This window comes from Eschrichtius robustus, chromosome 1 (genome assembly GCF_028021215.1).
Source record: "Eschrichtius robustus isolate mEscRob2 chromosome 1, mEscRob2.pri, whole genome shotgun sequence".
In the NCBI taxonomy this organism is placed as follows: Eukaryota; Metazoa; Chordata; class Mammalia; order Artiodactyla; family Eschrichtiidae; genus Eschrichtius; species Eschrichtius robustus.
The window spans coordinates 55,364,565-55,377,325 of NC_090824.1; the positions used below are offsets into that span (position 1 = coordinate 55,364,565).

At 33.8% G+C, this 12,761-nt stretch overlaps 1 protein-coding gene across 1 annotated transcript; it reads right to left on the reverse strand.

The window, feature by feature from the left end:
* On the reverse strand, nucleotides 1-274 carry LOC137755829 (transcription elongation factor 1 homolog). Its single transcript, XM_068531966.1, has one exon. It carries the CDS (start codon nucleotides 272-274, stop codon nucleotides 86-88), a length of 189 nt encoding a protein of 62 aa, XP_068388067.1. The 3' UTR covers nucleotides 1-85.
* Nucleotides 275-12,761: the final 12,487 nt, after the last annotated feature.

The window sequence follows — 12,761 nt, forward strand, 5'->3', positions numbered from 1 at the left end:
ACCCTGGAATGTCTCTGGATTGGTACCCAGCAGGTGAGGCTGCCAAGGGGGTGGGTCCTCTGCGTTGCTAGTGATTGGCTGCCTCTCAGGAATCTATCAAATCGCTGTACACGTCCACTGGTTCTGACAGATAAGTGATGGGCGTCTGGAATTCTTCTAGGCACATGGTACAAGAGATGACTCCAGTGTTGCGGGCCTGGTCCATTTTCATGTCACAAGACTTCTCGTGGTTGCAGAAGGGGCAGGTGAACTCGACATCTAGGGAGGCTGTCATCTTCTTCTTGGGGGGTGGCTTCTGTTTTGACTTTCTGCGCACCACGTCTGCAGGAGGGCAAACCTGCACTTGCCGACCCTCGTTGAAACAGCCTCATTCACCCGGGAGACAGTGACTTCCAGCTCCCTGCAGAAGCCGATAACAACCATTTTGACAGGTGTGAGGTGATACCTCATTTTGGTTTTAATTTGCATTTCCCTAATGATTAGTGATGTCAATCACAATTTCATGTATCTGTTGGCCATCTGTATGTCTTCTTTCAAAAAAAGTCTATTCAGATCCCCTGCCCATTTCTTAATCAGATTATTTGTCTTTTTTGCTATTGAGTTGTATGAATTCTTTATATATTTTGGATATTAACCCTTTATTGGATATATGATTTGCAAATATTTTTTTTTCCCATTCCATTGTTTACCTTTTTATTTTGTTGATGGTTTCCTTTGCTATGCAGATGCCTTTTAGTTTGATGTAGTACCACTTGTTTACTCCTGCTTTTGGTATCAAATCCAAAAAATCATCACCAAGACCTATGTCAAGGAGCTTATAACCTGTTTTCTTATAGGAGTTTTATGGTTCCAGGTCTTATATTCAAGTCTTTAATCCATTTTGAGTTGATTCTTATGTATGGCCTAAAATAGTTGTCCAGTTTCATTCTTTTGCATGTGGCTGTCCAGTTTTCCAAACCCCATTTATTGAAGAGACTGTCCTTTCCCTAGTGCCTATTTTTGGTTCCCTTGCCATAAATTAATTGACTGTATATGTGTGGGTTTATTTCTGGGCTTTCTACTCTGTTCCATGGATTTATGTGTCTGTTTTTATGCCAGTACCATACTGTTTTGAGTAATATAGCTTTGTCATGTAGTTTGAAATTGCAGCACATAATGCCTTTAGCTTTGTTCTCTCTCAAGGTTGCTTTGGCTATTTGGGGTCTTTTGTGTTTCCATAAAATTTTTCAGATTATTTGTTCTATTTCTGTGAAAAATGCCATTGGAATTTTGATAAAGCTTGCATTGAATCTGTAAATTGCTTTGTGTAGTATGGGCATTTTAACAATATTAATTCCTCTAGTACATGAGCATTGAATAGCTTTCCATTTTTTTGTGTTGTCCTCAATTTCTTTCATCAATGTCTTATAGTTTTTCAAGTACAAGTCTTTTACCTCCTTGGTTAAATTTACTTCTAGGAATTTCATTCTTTGTGATGCAATTGTAAATGGGATTGTTTTCTTAATTTCTCTTTCTGATAACTTGTTATTGTGTAGAGAAATGCAATTGATCTTGTATATTGATTTTGCATCCTGCAACTTTACTGAATTTATTTATTAGTTCTCAAGAGTTTTTTGGTGGAGTCTTTTGGGTTTTCTATATATAATATCATGTCATCTGCAAATAGTTACAGTTTTACTTCTTCCTTTCTAATTTGGATGTCTTACACTTCTTTTTCTTGTTTGATTGTTGTGTCCAGGGCTTCCAATACTGTGTTGAATAAGAATAGTGAGAGTGGGCATCTTTGTCTTGTTCCTAATCTTAGAGGAAAAGCTTTGATGTTAGCTGTGGGCTTGTCATATATGGCTTTTATTATGTTGAGGTATGTTCCCTCTATAACCACTTTGTTGAGAGTTATTTTCATCTTGAGGTGGTCAATATGGAGATGTGAAATTTTTATACATAGTACTTTTGCTATGTTGTGGCTTTGCAAGGACTTGTGTTAAAACTGCTTCTATGTCTAAGGAAAGAAAACTGCCTGCCTATTGGTTTGTCCTGGTGTGGGATAGGAGATAAAATTGGTTCCTATCAAAGATTTGGTTGTTGTGGGTATTTTAAGATTTGGAGAAATTATAGGACTGTAGTAAAAATAGATCCCCCATGGATGTTATTACCAAACATGTTTGTTTTGCCTGATGCGCAGCAAGCCAAAAGGCTGAGACACTGAGGTTTGTAGCAAAGAGAGAGTTAATTGGTAAGGCATCCAAGTGAGGAGATGGGAGAGCAAGCCTCAAATCTGCCTCCCCTAAGGCAAGGGGCTTGTTGTATTCGTGTATAAAGAATAAAGAAGCAGGGTGGTCTGAGTCACGGGGAGTGTGGGGAGGTTGGGGAAATGTGATTGGAAAAAAGTGCAATAATCATTGTTCTGCACAGGCGTAACTCAGCTACAGACCTCTGCACATTCAAAAGGTCACTGAGTGGACACTCCTGCACATCCAGCTGGTGGGTCAGTGGGCCTATTCAGTCTTAACCAGCTCAGCTGGAACTTGACACAGCTGACTCTCAGCTCAGCTTGTGCTAGACACAGGTGACTCCACATTCCTGAAAAATAACTCAGGCAAACATCTTATAGTTTGGGCTATGTGTTGCTTGGAGGACATATAAGTCTTAAAATGACCTTAATTGGTAAGGGCAGATGAAATGGATTTAAACCAAGATTTCATTACATTTTGAACATGTGTATCTGTGGAGTACAAAATCTCGACATGCACACCTTTGACTACAGCTGCAGAAGTGTTCCTTTAGACAAAGTTGTGATCCAATTTTGTCTAGAGAAGGGCAGAAATTATTCATATTCCATTGTTTGTAAAGTTACCTATTGTTTTCTTTCATTAGTTTGGTAACACTCATTTTATTTGCATTTAAATATTTTAAGCAACCTAAGCACAAATGTACAAGTAAAGATGCGTTAAAATGAATTTCTTGATATCCATTATTTCATGGATATCAAGCAGAAAAGTAGAACAAAAGCCCCCAAAAAGCAAAAAATGATTTTTGCTTTTGTGATTTCTTTGAAACTTATCTAACATGCATGTTCTGTAAAAACAGTGAACAGTGGAATAACTTGAGATGGTGGCTAGATTTATTTAATATTTTATGAAATCTTTATGAACAATCTAAGTATAATTGTTCAGAACATGTGTATTAAGTTGATGTAAGTGGAATAAAACTTTTATGAATGAAAAAAAAAAACTAGAAACATGAACTCTCAATTTTTCTTTTACTTTATTCCTCAGTTTAATTTTAATATTAAGGAAGTACATTTTACGTTTTTTGGTGTCAACATTTATCTTAGAAGATGCTTTCATCGTTTTTCTCATGCTTTCAGGTTATTCTTTTGAAACATGACTGATTTTAATATATACTTTCCACCACTCTTTGCATTTGTTGTATTTATCGATTTACAATGCTTTATAAATTTTAGTTATTTGTTCTAACAAAAATAACTTTAGTATTGCTCATATAGGATCCAAAAATTGTCTTATTCGTTGGTGAGGAAATGAACATGTGAATATCCTAGAATATCTTTAAGAAGTAAATACTAGAAGATAAAGTCAATAGAATTTTTAGATCTTTATAAGATATACAGGTCTTTTCTGCTGAAGCCAGAACACTGGTAGTAACAGCAGCAGCTAGAGGGGGCCAAGAGTCCAGTAGGTCAGTGATCTCATTGGGGTCACAGAGTGTTCTAAATCTGGAGTCAGAGTAGAATATGAAGAATCCTGTCCTAAGCATATGAATTTGTAACTAGAAGTGACTGAGTTGCAAAGACTGACTAATTTTGGGCAATAAAGCTAGCATCATTATATTTTGGAAGATAACTTTCTGAAACTATGTTTTAAATATTTAAGTATAGGCATAAGTTTTTTAATTGCACTTTGCTTTATTGTGCTTCGCAGATACTGCATTTTTGACACATTGAAAGTTTGTGGCAATCCTGCATTGTCAGACAATGGTTAGCATTTTTTAGCAATAAAGTATTTTAAAATTAAGGTATGTACACTGCTTTTTAGACAAATTACTATTGCACACTTACTAGACAACAGTATAGTGTAAACATAAGTTTTATATGCACTGGGAAACCAAAAAATTCATGTGACTTGCTTTATTCCAATATTAGCTTTATTGTGGTGGTCTGGAACTGAATTTGCAATGTCTCTAAGTATGCCTGTATTTACTGACTGATTAACAACCTTAGCTTTTTATTTTATGAGATGTTGGGGGAAAATCTCTGAGTTGTATTTGAAGAATTTGATCTACTTTAAGAGAAAATTCATACCTTACAGTACATTTGGTAGTTGGTAGGTAAGATATAAATAAATATCAGAGAGTTTTAATAAATTAAAGGACAGCTTTTACTACAGATTAATATTGAACCTTATAGTAGAAATAATTTTATAATGAAATACGTATATATCTGTGAGAGGCTGAATATACAAATGGAATATGGCCAGGCCATAACTAAAATATAGAACTCTGATCCACATCCTTAGTAGCAACCAGGCAGGGAAGCCAAACCACAACCTCTGTAGCAATCAGCCCCAAAAGGCAAAACTTGATCAATAACTGCCAACTTCCCTAATTTTTGCCCTGCTTCTAACTTCAGACCAACCAGAGGAAATGAAAACATGCTTCCCTAGCCAATCACATAGGGTGCCCTTCTTCTAAGTTAGCCTGTCTCCAGATTCCTCATGCTGACAGCTTCCATTCAGGGTATACCTGAAGCCTTTTCTTTTTTCCCCTTTAAAGCTTTACACTTCCTTTGCTGCCTTTAAATCCCTATCAAATGCAAGTGATGGTGATGGACTCTAGTTCTGAATAAAAAGCCTTTGCTTGTTCACATACAGGTGGTCTTCACTTATTTACACAACTGGAAATGTAAATGTATGGAATATTGAGACTTATAAAATCCAAACTATATCATCTAAGATTTTAAAATAACAATTTCAGGGTATAAATTACTTCCACTTAAATAATCTCATGATGGTAAAAATTTGCTGACTCTCAGCTAGAAATTGAGAAGCAGTCAATTCTAATTTACACACTAGCTTTCCAACAATTTCTTGATTTTGAAATATGGATTTTCACATCCACACTTTTAAAAGTAACTGAGATCATCTGAAAGTTATTTTAATATATAATTTATAGTGGTCCTTTGATTCATTAACCCAGGATAATACCTGGTGATTTAAAGTTTTATCCAGAAAAGAATTTTGACTTTCAGTTAGTTGGTAAGGAATATCCAATATTTAGATAAGAAATTCAATTATCTTTTCATAGAAGCCAAGATGATTAGAGTCAGAGAGCCAGAGGCACTATGCTGTTTCATTTCAACGTATACCTAAACCAATTCTGTTTTTAAGTATATATTTTATTTCAAGAAATTAGATCTGCCTTGAGATCCATAAACTCACACTATTGCATTCATATTTATTGCTTTTAAAGTAATTATTGTGCTAACTAATACATTAAATTTGTTCTGTTAAATATAAGAAGCCCTTAACTTTATAAAAATCTCCCTGGAGTTTTCTCCTGGACTATTATTTAGTTATGTTCAAACACAAATTATAATAGCCAGTAACATAAGAATGTTTCTGGAGGGCTTTTAAAGAAGAAAGAAAAATGAAAAAACACCTGGTAATGTGTATTTCAGTCAGGAAATCCAAGAATCCACTAGTGGTTTTCAAGCTTTTCTAGCCTTTGTAATAGTGATAAATACAAACACATATAGTGTTTATTATGTGCCAATTATTGTTCTAAGCACATTATAGGTATGAACTCACTAATCCTTATACCAATTCTAGGAGGTTAGTGTAATAATTCCTTAACACTTCCTTTAGATTTATAATTTTTGTGACCTAAATCAATGGCACTTATATTTTAGATATGAATGTAATTTAAAATTAAAAAGAATGGGAAAGAGTCACAGAGTTTTTTCACCAAGTAAAGTTATAAGAACTACCCACCACCATCAACACAACTACTATCTACTGTCATCACTTTTTCATTGAAAACAAATTTTTAACGTCAAAACAGTGAGCCTAAACTCAGAGTAAAGAGCACTCTTACTGAAAAAAAATTTGCTTTATGGAAAGCTCATTTTATTCCTTATTTTTGTCAGATGTTTACATGGATCAATAAAAGCTTTATTGACAGCCAAAGACAATCTGTGGTTTTACCTGAAAAATAAATTAGAAATTTTAAAGGGTCTGACTAGTTGAAGCCAAAAACAGTCAGTCCTTTGTGAATGATACTAAAAACAGTCAAATTTCCCAAGTTTTGTGTGAATAAATTATAAATTATAAGTTAATTGGCTGGTTGAATTCTTTACTTTTTAATTTTTTTTTTTTTTTTTTTTTTGGTCTAATGACTGAAAGCAGTGTGAACAGTAATAGAAAAAAAATAAAGCCACACAAAGAAATGAATGCTCATCCATGATCATTTGTCTGTAAAATTGTGAAATAAATGTGTTTTGCATATTGAGCAGTCAGTTTATTTTCCTCATACCTGCCATTAAGTTTTATGGTTTCTTGATCTGTGAGTTAGCACTTGGTTTTCCAGGGTCCTCTACTTTGACTTTAATGTCACTACATTCTTGGGAATAGTAAGCATCACATTTGAAGCTCCAGGGATTTGGTGCCTGTCTGTAGAGCATACAAAGCATAACTCAATGTTTTTTTTTCAAGGGTTTAGCTTTCAAGCTGTGTTAATTTGTTATTTGGTTGCCACACTGATTTTTTTTCTTTTATTAATTATATCTTCAGCTCTTTGGTCTATAATAGGGACATATTGATTATTCTTGTGGATGAGTAATTGAAGTATAATAGTTCCAAATTTTATATCCAGAAATCAGGAAATAGCTAATAACTTGAATCAGTGTCAAAATGTACATTGTTGGTTGAATAGAGTTGGATGATAATTCAACTCTGCAAAGGGATAAATGATCACTTGAGAATAACATAAGTACTGCATTAATGTCTTATTGATTTCTGAAGAAGAATGGAAATGTGGTCATGTTTTCTGCTTTTAAAGAGGATATTTCTTTTGGGGAGGTTATTTTGATCACATTAACACCTTAATCAAAGTAATCAGAAAGTGACATGATTATGTGGCTATCAACTAGCAAACTGTTACTCAAAAATAACTGAAACAATATTGTGAGTGTGACTATGGAAATACCAGTTAGGACAAGTGGATTTGGTTGGTGATTCATATATAGAGTTCATAGAGGAAAACATCCTAGTAAAAATAGTTTTATACCACATAGCAATATGTTTGATCTCAGATATTTCATTTTATTTGAAAAATTAGTTTAAAATAATTTGTAATAAAACATACTGTAATGGGCTGAATTGTGACCCCCCCAACAAAAAAAAGATATGTCCTAACCCTAATGCCCAGTACCTGTGATTGTGAATTTATTTGGAGAAAGGGTCTTCACAGATACAATTAAGTTAAGGGTCCCAAGATGAGAGCATCCTGAATAACCCAGGTGGACCCTAAGTCCAATGAAACATGTCTTTCTTAGAGACACAGGGGATAAAGCCATGTGAAAATGGAGGCAGAGATTGGAATGATGTGTCCACAAACCAAGAAATGCCAGGGAATCCTGCAGCAACCAGAAGTTAGGAGAAAATCATGGACAGATTCTTCCCCAGAACTTCAAGAGTCAGCCAATCCTGCCAGCACTGATTTTGGACTTCTGGCCTCTAGAACTGTGAGAGGATATTTCTTGTTTTTTTAAGCCATCAAAATTGCTGTAATTTGTTGCAGCAGCTCTAATAAACCAATACATACACTTATGCAGAGACTAAAATGTCAGAAAATTGAAAAACTAAAATAGGAAAGTAGTTACATCATATGGATTCAACAAGAGCTAAGTAGAGAATTAACTCTGAGTCATCCCAACTTTTATCTCATATCTATATTAACAAGCTTAAATAAAATTAATTGAATTTGCAACAACTCATGATTTCATGTTACATTCCAAAATCATTAAAGATAGAGGAGTAATACAAATGAATACAGTGAAGTCCAAATTTATAAGCAGAAACTGATTAAAAATGAAAATTAATTTGGAATCCAACCATTTAAAATATCTAGGGAAAATACTTCCTGAAACGTAAATATTTAGGGGGAAAGTCACTTGGGAGACCTTTAAATGCTTAAGCAGAACATGAAAGGTATTAACCAAATGTGATATTAATTGCTGTGAGATTAAATAGCTAACAGCAGAACAACGATCTTTATGCACAAAGTCTTTCTAGTTTTCAGTCAATTATTGTTTGTATAATTAGTAAGCAATTTCATCATCTATGCTATAGTTATTTAAAATCAAGTCAAAAAGAATTCCATCATAGTTTGGGGAGATGTTTTTATGCCTTAAGTTAGGCTGACTCATAAAAAAATGCTCCAAAATTTATCTATTTAGATTTAACCAAATATCTTTTTAAAAGAAAAACTAATTGACATAATTTAGGTCATAATCCTCTTAAAAATGTTTTAGAAAAGGGTTATGTTGTATTAAAAAAAAACTCTATCCAAATTATATAGAATCTGGAGGGTTACTGTCATTGCCAAGTATTATCAGAATAATTGTATTCATATAAATGCCGGAATTTTAAATCCTTCATAAGCTTCACAGAACATAGAGTTCTCACTAAACAAACAAAATATGGCATCAAGCCAAGGGAATGAAGAGAATTGAAATCTCACTTTGGATAAATGCGTAGTTAATTACTGTTGACTGATTAATTCAACCCTTTTATTTCTATTCTAAGCTTTTCTTATTTGATATTAGAATATATAACAAATGGAGTTTCAAGAATATATTTTGAAAGACACTGTGTCAAAGTAAAGGTTATCTCCTGATGAGATTTTTAATTAATTAAAGTTCAATAGAAGTTTAATATGAAAAAAAGTTACTGTAAATATGTTTGGTAATGCTACAATTTGTTCTGATGTGCTACTGAGTAAAACAAGTTTGTAAGGCGATATGAAAATATGTTTTAATAACTGAAGTTTTCTTCATCACCTTGTATTAAACATATCCTGTAAAAGTTTTTAAGTTTTATAAATTTTTATTGCAGATGAAAGTAGGTATTTAGAAAGGGTATTGGAGAGATATGTTTTAATGGCTTATCAGTTTTAGATTTGATTCCTTGTCCTACAACCTACAATACTGAATAAGATAATCAATGTAATCCCATACTAAATGAAGCAGATTAGGTACTCAATAAATGCTATTTATTATTATTTATTTTTAAAAATTTATTTTATTGAAGTATAGTTGATTTACAATGTTGTATTAGTTTCTGCTATACAGCAAAGTGATTCAGTTTTATGTATATATATATATATATATATATTCTCTTCTATATTCTTTTTCATTACAGTTTATTACAGTTTATCGAATATAGTTCCCCATGCTATACAGTAGGACCTTGTTGTTTATCCATTCTATATATAATAGCTTGCATCTGCTAATCCCCAAATCCCAATCCATCCCTTCCCCACTCCCCCTCCCCTTTGGCAACTGCAAGTCTGTCCTCTATGTTTGTGAATCTGTTTCTGTTTCGTAGATAAGTTCACTTGTGTCATATTTTAGATTTCACATATAAGTGATATCATATGGTATTTGTCTTTTTCTGATTTACTTCACTTAGTGTGATAATCTCTAGGTCCATCCATGTTGCTGCAAATGACATTATTTCATTCTTTTTTAATGGCTTAGTAGTATTCCATTGTATATACATAGCACATCTTCTTTACCCATTAATCTGTCAATGGGCATTTAGGTTTTTCCGTGTCTTGGCTATTGAGAATAGTGCTGCCATGAGCATAAGGGTGCATGTATCTTTTTGAATTATAGTTTTGTATGATTATATGCCCAGGAGTTGGATTGCAGGATCATATGGAACTCTATTTTTAATTTTTGTGAAGAACCTCCATACTTTTCTCCATAGTGGCTGCACCAATTTACATTCCCATCAACAGTGTAGGAGGGTTCCCTTTTCTCCACACCCTCTCCAGCATTTATTATTTATAGACTTTTTAATGATGGTCATTCTGACTGGTGTGAGGTGATACCTCATTGTAGTAGTTTTGATTTGAATAAATGCTATTTCATTTTTTCTTTATTCATCTTTCCTAGATGTTCTAAGTTTTTTGGAGTTGTACCCATTCTCTCCTTTTAATATCTGAAAAAAATTGAAGATATTAGTGGATTTTAATAAACCTATTGATTATTAAAAATATATATCATATCTTTTTAACCTTATTTATTAAGTAGAAAATTGGCATGGATTAGAGTTCATGTGTGCTCTTAAGTAGTAGGATAAATAGCTGGATATTTCTGATATTTACCTGACTGATGTCAACATCAGGGTGGAGACATTTATAAATATCTTTGCCTTAACATTCCTGACCTCTTTAACTACATTAACCTTCACCTTCATGCAATTTCAACAACCCAGTCCCATGAACACACATTGAATTTTGTTATCTTTTAGAATTGTTATTTTTCAAAATTTTTAGAAACATAGTGTTTTTTTGCCTACCACTTTCACTACTATTCCCCCACTTAATGGAATCTTTGATCTCATGGAGACTCCTAAGTCCTTAGTCACCTGACTACTTATTTATAATTATTTTTACTAATCTTGGGCCTTTCCTGCCTTCACTTTCTTCTCATATTCAAGCATATCATATGCTCAATATGAGCCAATGCTGTTTTTATTACAATCAATAGAAGAACAGTTAAGTCTTTTTAAGGCAAAAACATTAATAACTACAAGAAAGGCAAGGTTTAGCTGGTGCTCATGGAGCACTGGAAATGGATGGTTTATTCAATAAGTGGTTCTAAAACAATTGGCTAACCAGGTGGGAAAACAAACTAAAATATTAATTTAATTTATATTTTATTTTTTACATGGAAAAGCAAATTTATAACTCTAAAAGGAATTACAGGAACATTTAAAAAAATAAAATCAGGGTAGAGAAGAATTTCTTAAAGGACAAAAAGGGAAATATTTAATTTAATTTCACAACCTTAAATTTTTTTATTTATATATATCTGTACCACAAGAAATATTATAAACTCAGTTCAAAGCAAGCTGTAGATTAAACATTTATAATGCATACAAGTGATAAAAAGTTGATAACCAGAGTATGAAAATAATTTCTACAAATCAATAAGAGAAAACAAAAAGAATGGAAAATGGGCTTAAGAACATTGTATCAGTCAGGGTTCAATAGGAGTCATATGGTATATTCAAAAGGGGCTTTGACGAGAGTTCAATACAAGGACTGTTTACCAAGGTAAGGGCATGATTTAGTAAACCAACTAGGAATAGACTAATTCTGTAGGGCCAGCAGAAGAAGAAAGAAAAATGAAGGGGGGAAGAGAGAAGTTATCGGAACACAAAAAGAATAAGAGGGTCACCTAACAGGAGCTGTAGCCCATGGCAAAGGAACACAACCAACCCACGGCAATCTGCAGGGGGAATGCCAATGGGACAAATATCCAATATCACTCCCTTCCTGATCTCTGAGATTTTTGCTAATGGCTCTGATGGGCAAAGCCAACTGGAAGCCAGAGGGCATGGAAGCCAGCATCTAACTTGCACAATTAAATCTCCAATTAAGGATGTCAAATCTAAGTTTCCAACAGCCTAAATTTTTGCCCAGATGGGTGATACGAGGGATTCTGTTACAAATAGGTTTTAAATCAAAGGGACTGATTTGGGTGTATGTCATTAATAGGGTGTCAGGTTGTTTGCCAATTAAAATATCCATGGCTGAGGATATTACAGAGTTCCAGCATTTGCCTATAGGCAGGCTCTCCAGTTGGATGAGTTACTATGGGCCCTTTGCTTCAGTAGTTAGTTTGTTTGGTGATGGGCAAGCCAGCAAGATCTCTGAGTGTTAGAGATTATATTAACCAAATTGAATGAAATGGAGAGAGAGAGAGAGAAGAGAGAACGTACCACAAGCTAGTTAGGTTGAGAAATGAAAGGCTATAGAGTGGTGAAAAAGAAAGACATTTTTTCTCATTGACATAGGACACATTTAAGATGTAATAGAGAATGTGTATCCCATATGTAAGCCTTATGAATTTGGTGCATGAAACAGATATTGGCTATTCTGAAAAGCCTTACATTATATTCTGTGTTTATAAGCCACATCCAGTCTTGCTGCAAATAATGGTGTCAACCATAGATAAATCAGTAAAACTCTTGGATGCACTGCTGATACCATGTTGCCATATTATCACCATGATATGCGATCTAAGTTATTTTTTCCTACTCATCTACCATGGGATCTATCATATGCATTACATACAGTGTTTTGATGCCTGAGAATCTTTCTGAACTTATGGGACTTTGAATGACCTGGACCACTATCAACCCCTGTGATGAAGACTGAGTCTTGTGTGGAAGCACCCAGTTTCAGTAGGGAACAATAATAAAATAGTACCTCATTGGCCAGGCCGTAGTAACTGCCATTGTTTAAAGAAAGCTGCATTATAGTGGAGGTAACCATAAGGCTTCTTAGTTACCTGATTGATATGCATGCCTGTGAACAGTGCACTTAAAACACTTGGAAGACTCTTTAGCATCTTAGTGCAAAATCCTTCCATAAAATATTTTTAAAATTAAATCTTAACATGATACTCTATAGAGATTATTCCTGTGGTTGATTAATTACATACTCTTTGGGGG